General features: G+C 41.1%; 1 protein-coding gene across 3 annotated transcripts in view; it reads left to right on the top strand.

Moving 5' to 3' along the window:
- Positions 1–16220, top strand: part of SIN3A (SIN3 transcription regulator family member A) — a 73023-nt gene that overhangs the window by 39174 nt on the left and 17629 nt on the right. For all 3 annotated transcript variants that reach the window (XM_047794509.1, XM_047794507.1, XM_047794508.1), the window contains 8 exons: positions 1096–1185; positions 3680–3798; positions 4375–4585; positions 4906–5022; positions 7980–8218; positions 9453–9636; positions 11107–11680; positions 14176–14345. In XM_047794509.1, coding sequence (XP_047650465.1) covers positions 1096–1185; positions 3680–3798; positions 4375–4585; positions 4906–5022; positions 7980–8218; positions 9453–9636; positions 11107–11680; positions 14176–14345 — 1704 coding nt within the window. The remainder of the gene's footprint in view (positions 1–1095; positions 1186–3679; positions 3799–4374; positions 4586–4905; positions 5023–7979; positions 8219–9452; positions 9637–11106; positions 11681–14175; positions 14346–16220) is intronic.

Consider the following 16220-nt stretch of genomic DNA (forward strand, 5'->3'; position numbering starts at 1 on the left):
AGACGCAGCTCAGATTGTGAATTGCTGAGGCGCAAGCCAGCAGCTGTAGCTCTGATTCTACCCCTAGCCTGGGAATTTCCATGTACCTCAGGTGTGGCCCTAAGAAGCAAAAAAAAAAAAAGGACTGATAAACCAGCAAATGACTGCAAAGACTGACCTGTTATGGGTTGCTGACACTTTGAAGAACTATTTTTCAATGTTTTTAATAGTTTCTCCTTTTGGAAGCAAGTTGAACATAGCAATAGTTTATATTTCCTCACTTTAGTAAGGAGTGTTTTATGAGTAGTAAGAGCAGGTCAGGAGACATGCTTCAATCTTGGTCTCCTCCCACACTTGATGACCCACAGGTGGAAACACTATATTGGGAGGTTAGAATTCCCTATCTGCCTTCTCCTTAGGCAATATAAGTAGAGGCTGTGGCTCCTGCGAGAGAGTGTTCTCCAAGGTGGCGGAGGTTAATGTGCAGCTTCTCCCAAAGTTTGTGCATTTCTTGACATGTAGTTTAGAGGTGGCTTTTTTAAAGTAAATTTTTTGCTTGGTAGTTATATCATGGCCTATTCATTTGATTTGAAAGAGCAGTCTTAACTCTGGTTTGAGTGGCTTCTGCCAGCAAGGTAATTATTCCTTCTAATAGGAAAATATACTGCTTTTTTCATGAATTTTCAAACTGATTAAAAGGTGAAGGTTAAAGATTGATTTCTATGTACTCCAGCTCTTTTTAAAGCCTTTTCTGCCTCCACAGCTAAGAAGACAAGGCATTGGCACTAGGTTCTAAATAAAGTTACGTTTTGCCTATGGAAAAAGTAAGGATATTAATTCTAACATCATAGTAGTGCTGTGACCATTTATAGAGAGTATTTGGGGAGTAGAATGATCTGTGAACCTCTAGGAAAAAACTGATGGCAATCTGAAATAGAAAAGAGTGGAAATCTTTCAGGATGTAAGGCAAGTTAGTGACTTGGATTCTCTTGTTTGTTGCAAATTACTAATCAGTGGCGGATTAGTGATGGAACTATCAAACAGAGATGAAAACAAAACTCAGAAAACTTCTTTGAATCTTATGTGTCTGTCCTGTATTCTTCCTTTTTTTTGCAGAAGAAACCCAAACTGCTCAGTCTCAAGGATTCTTCTATGGCAGATGCCAGCAAGCATGGTGTAGGAACAGAATCGTTATTTTTTGATAAGGTGAGTGATGAATGAATTGGATTTAATATCAGCTCTTAATGCCCAAAGAAAATAACCTCGTCCCCCAAAAGATTTTGTTTTAGAGACATCAAGCTAATTAGGTAGGACTTTTTTTTTTTTTTTTAAGGATTTTCTACTTTTTAACAGTTTCCAAACTGTAGGTCCTTTCAGTCTATGAGAACTATTAGCACAGCTAGAGAAATGGTAGCATTGACTGCTTGGGTTTTGTGAAGTAGTTTGAAGCAAAATACAGCATTTGCCATCATGGAAGAAAGCTTTTAAAAAAGGCATATTGCTCTCAAAAGATGTTTGGAGCTCCTCATTGTAGATGCCCAGAACTATATAGTGAGGAGTGTCATTATACTAATTATTGAGGACTTAAGATGACTTGTAACCTTCTAATTGTTATACTTGTTCGAGGTATGGCATATAGGGTTAATGGGAATTCTGATTTCCTTGTATTCAAAGCTCCCCAGGTGATTCTAATGAGCAGACAGGGTTGCGATTACTGGTGTTGTCAGTGTTGTGTGGTGTGTGAGTCTGACTTCCTCCTTGGAGTCAGTTTAATTAGCAGGCTACTTTTGTCATAGTGGCTAGCAAACTTCAGACTTCTCTGGAGCCAGCCTGGATTGATCTGGTGGTGACTTACCCTGTCTTGCATCCCTGGGTTTTTGCCGAAGGGCAAATGATTATCTCCAGAATTGGTGCCTCTCGATTTGTCTCTAGCCCTCCTGTGCCTATGCGAGCTGTGCTGCAAAATAGTCCCTGGCTCTAGCTTTGACCTGAACCATTTCTGAGGGCTCTCTGGGCCTTTGGGGCTTTTGAGGCAGGTGTGAAGTCCAGGTCACAACTGACAAATGGCAAAGAAAGGGTGAGAGAGGGGGACTGAATAAGTTAATTTTTTAAAGAGTAGTATTTTTTATTGCTGTTTTTGAAGTACTTGTTTCTTAGAGATGACTGAAGTGTGTATAGCTGAAAAGTCTGGAGTTTGCTTTAGAATTCAGTGGTGGGGGAAATGGGTATAGATGAAACAAAATTTACTGTGTATTGATTGTTGAGGCTGGCTCAGTATATAGGGTTTATTAGACTATTCTGTCTACTTTTGTATAAGTTTAAAAACTAACAGGAATTTCCGCCGTGGCTCAACAGAAACTAATCTGACTAGTATCCATGAGGACGCAGGTTTGATCCCTGGCCTTGCTCGATGGGTTAAGGATCCAGTGTTGCCCTGAGCTATGGTGTAGGTTGCAGACATGGCTCAGATCTGGTGTTGTTGTGGCTGTGGTGTAGGCCAGCAGCTACAGCTCCCATTTGACCCCTAGCCTGGGAACCTCCATATGCCGTGGATGCGGCCCTAAAAAGACAAAAAATAAATAAAATAAATTTCGTTATGTTTTCTCCCAGTGATTTATCTGGACATTGGTTTGCAGAAATTGAAAATGGAAGAAATCAAAACAGCTAATTAAAAAATTTAAAAATATATATTAAAATAAGTAAAATTAGTAATAAAAGCTAGCAAATTAAAGTAAGGGTATATATTCATCTTTTGCCTTGAAAATCCATATTCCATATAGTGTCTACCGATTGATAGTTATGAAAAGTATATGAGAGCCTGGGGAAGGGGTTTTTTGATAAACTACCGGGTTTGGTGAGTGAGGGTCTGCAATCCCCACAGTGCTAGATATACACTTTTGACATTGAAACTCTAGATTGCTTATCTAGCCAGGCAAGTTTTACTGTGTCTATGCCACTGAACTTTTTTTTTTTTTTTGCCACACTTGGTGTGTGGAAGTCTTCAGGCTAGGGATCAAACCCATACTGCTGTTGCAACCTGTACCATAGCTGTGGCCAGTACTGGATCCTTAACCCACTGTGCCACATGGAAACTTCCTGAACACCTAGGTTTTTGGATATTAAAATGCTTAGTGTTCTGAATGGAGGAAGGGAAAAGATCAAGTCAGAGGACAAAAGTACCTTATTTTAAAAGGTCATTATTCAAGATTACCAGAGTTTGAAAAGAGTGTTTATAAAGATTCTTGTATAAAATCAGTTAGAGGCAACAGAATCTTGGGTGTGGAAAATCAAGCATGTGAAAATGTAAATGTCTTGTTTACTTCAAGGTCTCATTTTCCAAATTTTTATGGAAAATTTAAAACAAATGTGAAATTAAAGAGAATAGTAAAATGACTCTTCATATACCCATCATCCAGCCTCAGCAGTTCTCAGCTCTTAGTCGGTGTACTGTTTGATGTGCACACAGCTATCCCAGATTATTTGGAGACAAATCCCACATGATATATTATTTCAGCTGTAGGTATTTTACTAGGTTTCTTTTAAAATGACACCTTTTTCCCAAACATTATCGCATCTAAAAAACCTAGCATTGATTCCTTAATATCATCAAATAGCAGTTCAAATTTCCTCAATTTTAAACACAATCCAGGATCTCTTGATTCCCCACTTAACTATTTTTCCTTTCGATTGTCTCCATAAGGTCCGAAAGGCTCTGCGGAGTACAGAGGCCTATGAAAATTTCCTGCGCTGTCTTGTTATTTTTAACCAGGAGGTGATCTCTCGGGCTGAGCTTGTGCAGTTAGTCTCTCCTTTCCTGGGGTAAGTGGAGTCAAGGGCTTAGCCTTGATGCCTGATATGGAGGTGAAATAAAACCTAGTTTGTGGGAGTACATGGTAGGTGAAATTAATTTGATTTTGGCAAGTCAGTTGACTCCTAAAATGTCCATGACAAGAGTCCTCTGGGAAGTCTTCTAGTTCCTCTCTGGAGACAAAAAAGTAGGCAAAGAAGGCATTGGCCAAGACTATGGTCTCCTGATCTCCTGACCGGTATTGGCTGTTTATAAAGCCAGTCTTTTCCAGGGTTATAGAATCCTGGCTTTGCCAAATTAAGAATTATCTGAACATTGAAGCAATAATCTTGATTAGAAGAATGGCTCGTTATTGTCTAGTTTCAGTGCAGTTCTTCCATCACTACCTTAACTGATCTTTAGAGAAAGAGAAGAAAAGGAGAAACCACATATTCAGAAGAGTAGTGCTTCTTAGGCAGGAAATAATATTTATTATTGGAATTTGTCCAGTGGTAGCAGAGTTCTGACCCAACACCAAATAGTGGTAATCATACCTCAGTATAACTGCATCATGTTTATAGTTACCAATTTTTGATTTGATTCTTCAGGAAATTCCCAGAATTGTTTAACTGGTTTAAAAACTTTCTGGGCTATAAGGAATCTGTACATCTGGAAACCTTTCCAAAGGAACGAGCCACAGAGGGCATTGCCATGGAGATAGACTATGCCTCTTGTAAGCGGTTGGGCTCCAGCTATCGAGCCCTACCAAAGAGTTATCAGCAGCCCAAGTGCACAGGACGGACTCCTCTTTGTAAAGAGGTAAGGCCTTCCCAAGAAAAGATTAGTCCTGATTCCTTAGCTTCCTCCAGAAAGGATTGTGGTACCAGGGATGGAGAATTGATATGAATGAGGAAGTCAAAACTCCTTTCTCTCTCCTTTTTTTTTTTTTTTAAAGAAAATGTTTCACACTTACATTGAGAACCTTTTTCTGTTAATAGCTTTTGCAAACTTGCCATAGGTGAAACTTGTAATGTTAACTGTTTCTTCCTTCTAAAATTTTCTTTTTACTGAGAATGCTTAATCATCCACCAGAAAGCTTTGTTACACTTTTGTTTCAATTTCTCTTCTTTTACCCAAAGGTTTTAAATGATACCTGGGTCTCCTTCCCCTCCTGGTCTGAGGACTCCACCTTTGTTAGTTCCAAGAAAACTCAGTATGAAGAACATATCTATCGTTGTGAAGATGAACGCTTTGAGGTACAAGCTTCTTCATCATTTGAAGTTTGGGGAAATGGGAGATGTGAAATGAGAGGGTATCTTAAATACCTACCTGGGAGGGTTGGCTCTTAAGACCAAAGAACCAGAGAGGCTCACATTCTTCTGTTGTGATTGTATTTAACCATGTTTTATGACTTTGTCAATTATCTTAGTGATATCTTTATGACAAATGTGATTTATCTAGGCCACTTTAACCTTTCTAGCTGAATTTAACCATTGATGGCTGAATAATACTTCTTTGAATTTTTAATGGCGTGAAGGTTATTGTGTTTTACATGGTATATAAAATGAGTATTTTAAGACCTTGTGGGCTTTCTTTGCAGCTGTTTTAAATTATTTATCTTAGAGGAGTTCCCTTCGTGGTTCAGTGGTTCGTGAACCTGACTAGGATCCATGAGGACGTGGGTTCGACCCCTGGCTTGCTCAGTGGATTAAGGATCCCGCGTTGCCATGAGCTGTGGTATAGGTTGTAGATGTGGCTTGGATCCTGCATTGCTGTGGCTGTGATGTAGGCTGGTGGCTACAGCTCTGATTCGACCCCTAACCTGGGAACCTCCTCATGCCACAAGTGCGGCCCTAAAATAACAACAACAACAAAAAATGATTTATCTTAGAGTGTTATTCTTAGGAGGTATCATGACATGGTTAGCAAACCAACTCTCCAGTGAGAGCTAGAGCTCTTCTCTCATATTTCTGATACTGATGTGGCTCCTTCTGAAAGAAAGTTGAGTTAGGTACTGTATTTCAAAGTAGTTGGGAAGGAAAGAGCTGGAGTGAAGAAATGAGCTGGTAGAGAGCCCCCTATACCAGGAGTGGGGGTACTGAAAGTGGACTCACTCCCTAGTGTGTTTAAATGTCTAGTTCACTGACAACAACAAAAAGAGAATGATAAATGTGTTTAAAGAGGTGAAATTACAGGCATCCTATTTAATGTATGTATTATATAAAACTGACTGGCCCTGCTCATTCCTGTAGATGGGAGATGTTTTGCTACTTTTTTAATCCATACTGATTTAGCTCTCTGCCAGTTAATCTCGCTTCACGCTTGCTTCATCTGTTTCTGGCATGTTTTGAACGAAGAGCCACATGTTGCTTCACCACGGCAGGCACTTGGCCAATCTCTGCCCCAGCGTTTATGAGGAGCGTCACCCATTTGCAGAATACTCAATCGTGACAGATATTAGCTTCTATAGAAAGTTTTTATCAAGCTAAAGTATTTCTTTTTTACCTATGTTTTGCAAGGTCAGGTGATGAGTTAGGAAGCAGAGATTGGCATTGTTCTTGACAGAATATTCCTCTTCTCAGTTGGTATGCCTGCAAATGAGAGGCAACAGCCTCATTTCCCATTTGTGGTTATAGGAGTGAAGATGAAAGAAACATGTATGTATGCATGCATGTGCTTAGGATTGGATGGGATGGACTAGTAAGGGAGCATTCCTTTATACATCAGCATAGGTTAATATTCCTGCAGTGCAGACAACCTCCAAATCTCAGTGGCTTGAAAAAACAGATTTATTTCTTCATCATACTACATGTGCATTGATGTTTAGCAGGAGATTCTGCTCATCAGAATTACTTGGGGACCTAGGCTGACAGAATGCGACCATCTTGAACAACACCAGTGATTAGAGGGGAAAAAAGCTCAGATGGATCTTGCCCCCTTAAATCCTCAGGCCTAGAACAGATATTACTTCCACTAACCTGTTCACAACTCATTTTCCCGAAGTAGTTACATTGCCCTCTCTAATCACAAAGGAGCCAAGAAGTTCAATCCATCATTTATCCATAACTGGAAAAGGAGGACCAGAAATATTTGACGAAATGACTACTGTAGTCCTGAAACTAGAGAACTTAGCAACACTCAGACATTTGGTTATATGCTCTTTAGAATGCTCACTTACTTCATTTTCTGTGTCTCATCTAGAGAATTTTGTGTTAAAAAGTTGTGGCGATCCCATTGTGGGTTAGCAATAATGGACGTGACTGGTATCCATGCGGATGCAGTTTCAATCCCTGGCCTCACTTATTGGTTAAGGATCTGGTGTTGCTGTGAGCTGCATTGTAGATGGTAGGCGCAGCTCAGATCTGGCCTTGCCGTGGCTGTGGTGTAGGTCAGCAGCTGCAGCTCCAATTCAGTTTGTAGCCTGGGAACTTCCATATGCCACAAGTGCAGCCCTAAAAAGCAAAAAAAAAAAAAGTTTGCTAGTCGTGTATATCCTTAACCAGGCTGGGCTAGGTCCTTGCCAGAAAGTAAAGTGCGAGAAATTCAATAAGAGTTCAAATGGTTACCCGCAGCTCCAACACTTAAGGAATAATAGTCACAGTTCTTATTACTACTGGATGTGGAATGAGACTATTAAATATTTAATCATGTATTTCAAGTTACCCTGAAAAATCTGAAGCACTTAAGGAATGATAGTCACAGTTCTTATTACTACTGGATGTGGAATGAGACTATTAAATATTTAATCATGTATTTCAAGTTACCCTGAAAAATCTTACTCGTAAGACTGGTTTATCATCTTGAGTGATCTTTTTGGAATTTTGTTGTTGTGGTTGTTATTGTTGGTAACAGAACTTAGTAATTCATGAAAGTTCAGGGAAAGTGTCAGTCAGGTTGCCTCCTCCATTAGGTAGGTCTGGTGTGAGGGCCAGAAAAAAAGCATACTGGTGGTGGTAGAAATATTAACTATCACTTAGTGATCATTTATTGGATGTTTCTTGTGTGTCTAGCATTGTGCTAACCCCTCTATTCAGTAAACAACCTTGTGAGAGTAGGTGGTGTTACCCCGGTTGTACCGATAAGGAAACAGTGTTTTATATGGCTATAGCGTGGCTGAGCGAGGATTCAGATCCATAGAGTTTGACTTCCACCCATACTCCTGACAGCTCTTTTCTGGTTTGGGTCTTAAGTACACGCTGTATTTTTTCTTTAGCTTGATGTAGTATTAGAGACCAATCTGGCAACCATCCGGGTTCTGGAAGCAATACAGAAGAAGCTTTCCCGCTTGTCTGCTGAGGAACAAGCCAAATTTCGCTTGGACAACACCCTCGGGGGCACATCGGAAGTTATCCATCGAAAAGCACTCCAGAGGATATATGCTGATAAAGCAGCTGACATCATTGATGGTCTGAGAAAGAACCCCTCCATTGCCGTCCCAATTGTCCTTAAAAGGTACCTGAGCAAATACGCCCTTCATGCTTTAGTGTCCTTCTTGACGGATTTAGCATCCCATTAATTAAGATTCTCCTTTTCAACTTGGTTATCCCATGAGATCTCCATTTGTCCTCAAGGCTGTTGTTGGAAATCAGGTGGAGTGTGGAATAGTGGAGCTTCTTGTTGGGGTTCTGTGTAACCAACAGTAGAGAACAAACGTTTAAAATCCATAGTGGAATGCTGTCTGTTTGAGGGGATATTTTAAAATAGAGGAAAGAACAAGGGAGAAAACACCTACCCACGTTCCTGCCACTTAGTACTAACTGACTTTCACATCTTTGTTTTTTAATAAGAAAAATCACTCTTGTCTTGGTAAAATTGATACCTGTTATTTAATAAGACTTAACTTGCCATTTTCACCAAGAATGTCAAACCTTGGGTCTGAGTTATAGTGGGGCTGTTGTACCCACCTAAGGCCAGGCACCACAGGGGAGGCCTGGGCTGAGCCCCAGGCTCCTCCACGTCCATGGCACTCTGTACCATACTGTGAATCCCTGCTAAGAACTGGGTCCTCCCTTGGTATCACCTGGTGAAAACTTATCTGCTGCATAATTCACAAGTGCCCAGATGTTGTTATTCCTCCCTAGTCTTCCCTCAAGAGCTGGCAGGAGGTGTTCCTCTCCTTGCCAATAGCATTTAACTTTTGGCTTGGAGATAAAGGATATTCTTTAGTTCTTAGTGCTGGTTTTGGTTTTACTCTCCTCTCCTCTTCTGGAGTATCAGGATCAGTTGTTCTCATTAGAACTTCCAAACTGTGTCCCAAAGAACATTTCTGTGCAAGTTTTCTGCCCTTGGACTTTTGCATTTACATTAGCATAGTAAACGTCCTCAGAGATCCTGTAGCAAAGAAAGTTGTATCACTTTGAGCTGCCCCAGGGAGAGAACCCCTTTTTCTGAGGTATTCTATGAAATGATGTTTGAGTAATTTTCTCATGTGGTAGAGTTGAAGGCTGATTTGAATAAAATTTACCCCAAAGTTGCCAACAGTTTGGATCTTCTGTATCTTTTGACCTTTGAAATAGAGAAATAGAATAAACCTGACTTCTCACTTCTAAAACCTTATGAATTAGGTGCTGTTATCCCTATTTTACTTATAAGTCTTATGGTTACTATGGCAGATCCAGGATTCCTACCTTAAAATTCCCTCATCTGGACTCCCATGTTTTGTTGTTTCCAACCCCACCCACCTTAGGTTGAAGATGAAAGAGGAAGAATGGCGAGAAGCTCAGAGAGGCTTTAATAAGGTGTGGAGAGAACAAAATGAGAAATACTACTTGAAATCTCTGGACCACCAAGGCATCAACTTTAAACAAAACGACACCAAGGTCCTGAGATCTAAGAGCTTACTCAATGAGATTGAGAGTATCTATGATGAGGTAAGCCGGAGGTCTCTACATCCTTGAGAAGTCTCCAGTATATATTGCAGCATAGCTTTGACTCCGGCAGATTACCTTTGTTATATGAATGGGAGACCTGTTGATTCTTGCTTTGTAGTTGTCATAGACTCTATTCCTGAATCTACCATTTTATTTTATTTTATTTTTTTGTCTTTTTGCCTTTTCTAGGGCCTCTCCTGTGGCATATGGAGATTCCCAGGCTAGGGGTCTAATCGGAGGTGTAGCCACCGGCCTATGCCAGAGCCACAGCAACGCAGGATCCGAGCCGCGTCTGCAACCTACACCACAGCTCACGGCAACACCGGATCCTTAACCCACTGAGCAAGGCCAGGGATCGAACCCACAACCTCATGGTTCCTAGTCAGATTCATTAACCACTCTGCCACAACAGGAACTCCATATTATTTTTTTTACTTATGTATTTTTTCTGCTGTACAGCATGGGGACCAAGTTACACATACATGTATACATTTTTTTTCCTCCCTTTGTTCTGTTGCAATGTAAGTATCTAGGCAGGTTCTCAATGTGATTCTACCATTCTAAATCTAAGCCTCACTAAGCTGTTGTATTGGCTTCCCAGTTTATGATCCTGGTTTCAGTTCATGCCCACCACCTCCCTCTCCCACTTCTCTCCCCATCTATTTCACTAAAATTCCTTAGAGCTCACCTCAACTCCCCACAACTTAAAATACCTATCATTGATCCCCAGACTTTCTTCTTCTTTTTCTTTTTTTGGCCATGCCCATGGCATGTGAAAATTGGAAGTTCCCAGGCCAGTGATCAAACCCCTGTCACAGAAACTACTCAAGCCACTGCACTGACAACGCCGGATCTCTAATGTGCTGTGCCACAAGAGAACTCCCCCCCCCATACTCTTCCTAATCCTTGTTTGTCATCCTTACCAGGATTATATATAGTACTAGGAGCTAGGATACAGAGATGAATAAGAAATTAATCCTACTTTCTTCGAGCTTACAGTCTTAGGGGATAGATAGAAACAAACACAGTGTGATTGAGATTCCTAGAAATGGTGTGATCTGGGATTTTAAAAAACTTCTTATGATAATTTCAAACATACGCAAAAGGGGAGAGAATAGTAAAATGAGCTTACGTAAACTTGAATAATCATCTCTCTTTTGCCCGTTTCATTGTATCTGTTACCTTCCAAACTCCCACCACAGAAATATTTTAAAGTAAATCCTAGATCTCATATCGTATCCTCCATAAATACTAACTTAGAATTTTAAAAAATGGTCCCAGTTCTGTCCCATTTTCCGTATAAGTCTAAAATGTCTGAAAGGTACCAATCATTGTGGTATCAAACACATTATCTTTTTGTTTTTGAATGTTTGGGATTGGAAAATAACGGCTGCTATGGTGTAGTCTCATACGTCTATTTGTTGTCTCTGTAGGTATGTCACATAATGCTTTCTTTCTCTTTCCTGTTAGAGGCAAGAGCAGGCTACGGAAGAAAATGCTGGTGTGCCTGTTGGCCCACACCTCTCACTTGCCTATGAAGATAAGCAGATTCTGGAAGATGCTGCTGCTCTGATTATCCACCATGTGAAGAGGCAGACAGGCATTCAGAAGGAGGACAAATATAAAATCAAGCAAATCATGCATCACTTCATTCCAGATCTGCTCTTTGCTCAGAGAGGTGATCTCTCGGATGTGGAGGAAGAGGAAGAAGAAGAGATGGATGTAGATGAAGCCACAGGGGCAGCTAAGAAGCACAATGGTGTTGGGGGCAGTCCCCCTAAGTCCAAGCTACTGTTTAGTAACACAGCAGCTCAGAAGTTAAGAGGGATGGATGAAGTATACAACCTCTTCTATGTTAATAATAACTGGTATATCTTTATGCGACTGCACCAGATACTCTGCCTGAGGCTGCTGCGGATTTGTTCCCAAGCTGAACGGCAAATTGAGGAAGAAAACCGAGAGAGAGAGTGGGAACGGGAAGTGCTAGGCATAAAGAGAGACAAGAGTGACAGCCCTGCCATCCAGTTACGCCTCAAAGAACCTAGTAAGTGTTTAGTTGATTGGTCTACAAGAGAGTGTGTTGGCCTACAGAAGATGTGAAGGGTTGGGGACCTCAGAACCTAGTTAGACTCCGAACTGCTTTCTTGCTTTCTTTTCTTTCTTTTCACGGCTGCACCTATAGCATGTGGAAGTTCCCAGGCTAGGGGTTGAATTGGAGCTGCAGCTGCAGGCCTGTGCCACAGCAGCACCGGATCAAGCTGCATCTTTAACCTATGCTTGCAGCTTGTGGCAACACCGGATCCCTGACCCGCAGAGGGAGGCCAGGGATTGAACTCTCATCTTCACAGAAACATTGAGTCCTTAACCTGCTGAGCCACACTGGGGACCCAAGGGCTGCTTTCTGTTATACGTAGAATACAGGCAGGCCTTATAACACTGCAGTTTACTGGTTGTGTGGCCTTACTTAAACTCTCTGAATCTGTTTAGCTATAAAGTGGAGGTGCTACTTGTTGTCTTGTGGGGTTGTTAGGAGAATTGGAGAAAATATTCGAAGCACCCTGCATGTTGCTTGGATCATGGACACTAGCTGCTATAATGGACACCAGGGATGTGGGTGTTGGTTACCATCAATTTCCCAAATGGCAGATCTCTGGGTTCCTGCAAAGTGTTTAAAGGACAGAGTGACTAAATCAAATCCATTACATAAATTCCTAGTTATTCATGCCTGAGACAGATGCAGGTAAGGAGATGGGGACTCAAGAGATGGCTCGAGATAGCAGAATAGGCAGAACAGAAATGAAGATAGAAAACTCAGGAAAAGAAACTAAATGAAGGGCAAGGAAGCCACCTTGTGCTCTAAGTAATTCTGTGCCACTTGCTTCTAGATAAGTCTTCAGGTCATAAGTTAAATACTTGAGCTGTGAGCCAGAAGCCTTTTTGTAAAGCCTTCTATGCTCTTTAGGAAATAGCCAGTCTTTTTTTTTTTAACTGTTGCTGATGTAAGAAGCCCTTGTGAAGGACTGGCTTTCTATCTATTGAAAAGCTCCCCCTAGGAATTAATTCTAATAGCCTTTATCTGGATTAATCCTAGCTTGACAGAGACAATTTTAAGAACTCAGTGTGGTGATTCCATCTGCTTGGGTAAAAATGAGAGAGAAAATGGCCTAATCCTAGCTTGACCATTGACTTAACCTGGTTTGAGGCTTACAAAGTTTGTTCTTGAGTAATAATGCCAAGCCTTACACTGATTGTGGCCCATGTGTACGGGTCTGTGATTTGTACTCATGGCTTTATTCTGACATGAAAGTGGTTTTCACAGGAGTAGCACTGCCCATGCCTATGCTGCGGATCTGAACACAGTGATATTCGGTAATGAAATTGAAGCCAGTTGCTTCTTTTAAATAGTAATTGTCCTGTTTTGCCTATCTTTAATCCATCACACTTCAAGTAAGTGGAAATGGACTCAGCTTTTGCTTTCAGACTTCTTTCCCCTCTACAGACTTTAAAAAGAGGTAACTAAATGTCAGAGACACAGAATTCTTTTTGTAATTTTTTCTTTTTTCGTTTTAGTGAACTTTTTATTGAAGTGAAACACATATACAGAAAAGTATACAAATCTGAATTGTGTAGCTCAGTGAATTTTTTTTCCAACTGCTGTTTTATTTTTTTATTTAGCTCAATGAATTTTTACAAAGCAAACACACCCGTGTAACCGGCAGCCCAGATCAAGAAAGAGAACACAACCAGTACCCTCAGTAGTCCCTTCTTGCCACTGTCTTTCTGCCAGTGCTGGAGATCAAATTTGCCTGTATTTGAGCTTTACGTAAATGGGTCTTATTTTAGTAAGCTAAAGGCGGAGGCCTTTCACCTTTCCTTGTGCCCTCTGCTAGTTGCCAGACTGACAAGATGCCAGCTAGTGGTTGAAGTGATTCACATGCAGCGAGTACAGATCATTTAATGTAATTTGTGAAGTACAATGTTGGGAATCCATTTTTAAACAAAAGGACTTTGACAAATGCAGATTACTTCATTATTCATAGATGATTTAATTTGCGCTCCTATTTTTCTATTCCCGAGAGGTTTCCCAGTGATAGGTATGGCTCTGTCTTTTCTCTTCAGCACTTTATGCTTTGCCGAAATAGCTGTATGAGCAAGTGACCCATGTGAGGCATGCTCTTTGCAGGCTGTGAGAACAGGTTCCTCTCACAGCAGGGAGCCCACAACGTTATGAAGAAACGTCTTCCCTGGGATATTTTGCTCTCCTCTCACCCAGATCCCAGCCATACTTAAGTGTCTTTCTGGCTGGAGTTTTAAGAAGCCTCTGTTAAAGTTGCAGAGTCACTCTCCTTTGATAGACAACACTGGGGGTTGTAGCCACCTGTCAAGATTTCATCTTTCTGCAGCAGACTGAATGGGTATGTTTTGAATACATAGGGTTTGTTCTTTCAAATGCTCTTTAGGCCAGCTGTGGGGTTTGCCCTGCCCTCTCTGATCTTTTCTTAGTAGGGTGAGGCCTCACCTATCCTCTCTCTCCCACAGTGGATGTTGATGTAGAAGATTATTACCCAGCTTTCCTGGACATGGTGCGGAGCCTGCTGGATGGCAACATAGACTCGTCCCAGTACGAAGATTCTCTGAGAGAGATGTTCACCATTCATGCCTACATTGCCTTTACCATGGACAAACTCATCCAGAGCATTGTGAGACAGGTGAGGGCGTGGTGGAGGCTAGGTTGCTGAGGGAGAAAGTCTTTACCTAAAGATGGATCGGGAAAGAGAAAAGGCAAGATTTCTGTTGGGAAAGGAAAGGCAGTTTTCTTATAAAATGATGTTTGTGAATACATGGTTCTATAGAGAAGAGGGGGAGGTTAACGTGACATCACATTTCTCCTGTTAACAGTAGGAGTACTTTAGCTGTGTGGTTGACTCCTTTGCTTGGCTCAGGATGCCCTGTGAGCCTACCTCAGACCTGATCTTTTGCCTCAAGCATCAGTCCTGACCCCAGCTCCCTGCCCTGACTTCCCAGCTCATACCTCGTGTACCAGGTGTGAGCTCGGTTTTCTCTTCTGTAGGTGTTGGTAATTCTATGGATTTTCCTCATTTAACATTTGGAGTTTTTTCTCACAAGAGTTTCATATTACATCTTTTAAAATATTCTGTCCACCTTACTATCTGAGGTTCCCTCTGAATTAAATTTGTGGTTGATTTTGTGGTTTATTCCTATGGCACCTTGGGAGTTTGTAATAGTCAGGTTTCCACTCCTTTGTCTTGAGTTCTGAATGCTCGAAGGATCAGATTCTGGTCAGTGCACTGCTTTCTTTAAAGTGAAAACTTGTAAAAAGAAAATACTAATTCTAGAGTCCTTACCATCACTATGGGGGGTGGGGGGGAGCTTGTTGCTCAGTATTTTTTGGGGTAAAATAAGGAATCGTTGGCAAAGCACTCATGCTTTTGCCTTGAATTTAGAAGGATGCATGATGGAGTTCCCGTCGTGGCTCAGTAGTAACAAACCAGACTAGTATCCATGAGGAGTTGAGTTCAATCCCCGGCCTTGCTCAGTGGGTTAAGGATCTGGTGTTGCTGTGATCTGTGGTGCAGGTTGCAGACAGGGCTCAGATCCTGAGTGGCTGTGGCCGTGGTATAGGCCGGCAGCTGCAGCTTCTATTCAACCCCTAGCCAGGGAACCTCCATGTGCTGCAGGTGCGGCCCAAAAAAGACCAAAAAAAAAAAGGGGGGGGGGGGGTTGTGTGACTCTGCACCCCTCTCACAGGATCTACTCAGAGTCAAAGAGTGCTTCACATAATTGAATCTTGGCATCTTCATGAAAGTGGTCAGGCAGAGAGCTGAAAGTTGAAGAGGTTATTAGGCCTTCCCTTCTGTATGGTGATGCACAGAAATCATTATGTAGATACAATGCACTATTGTCAGAATTTTTGAAAGACTGATGCCTGTTAATTTCTCCTAAATTTATGTGAAATAGACTCCAGTTATTATGTGCTTGTGTTTCTGCTTACAAGTTTGCTGCTGCTACAGCTAGCAGTAAAGTCTTTCATACTTCTAGCATAATTTTAAAAATCCAGTACAACCAGCTTTTTGTAAGCCTAAGTTGTTTGGCTTTTTTAGACAATAGCTATAATTTGTCCATTTACTATGGGCACCTGGTTATGATTTTGAGTTAATATTATGTAAAAATATCCAGTCTTTTTTCAAAGTGGAGGTAGGTTTTATCCAGAAATCCAAATTCAGTGTTTTTAAAGCATATGTTTATGCTTTTCATCTTAACTCCTCAATTAAAGGTGACGTCTCTTATTCTCTCTTTTGCCATTCTCCTAGAGTTTGTTGCTGACTGGAGATGGAACATATATTTCCAAGTTCAAATCATATATTTATCTTAACTCTTCCAGACTAGTTGAAGAGGAATTTGTCGTAAGGATACACTAGGCAGTCTCACAAACATGTAGTATGGGACTCAGATATGACCAGACCATATAGAGATTAGACGGGGAAGGTTTTTTTCCCCTCTCCTGTGTACTTCCTTTCTGGACATCTGCTCCATCCTCATGCTTCTCTGCTTAGATGAACACT

This window comes from Phacochoerus africanus, chromosome 9 (genome assembly GCF_016906955.1).
Source record: "Phacochoerus africanus isolate WHEZ1 chromosome 9, ROS_Pafr_v1, whole genome shotgun sequence".
Taxonomy (NCBI): Eukaryota; Metazoa; Chordata; class Mammalia; order Artiodactyla; family Suidae; genus Phacochoerus; species Phacochoerus africanus.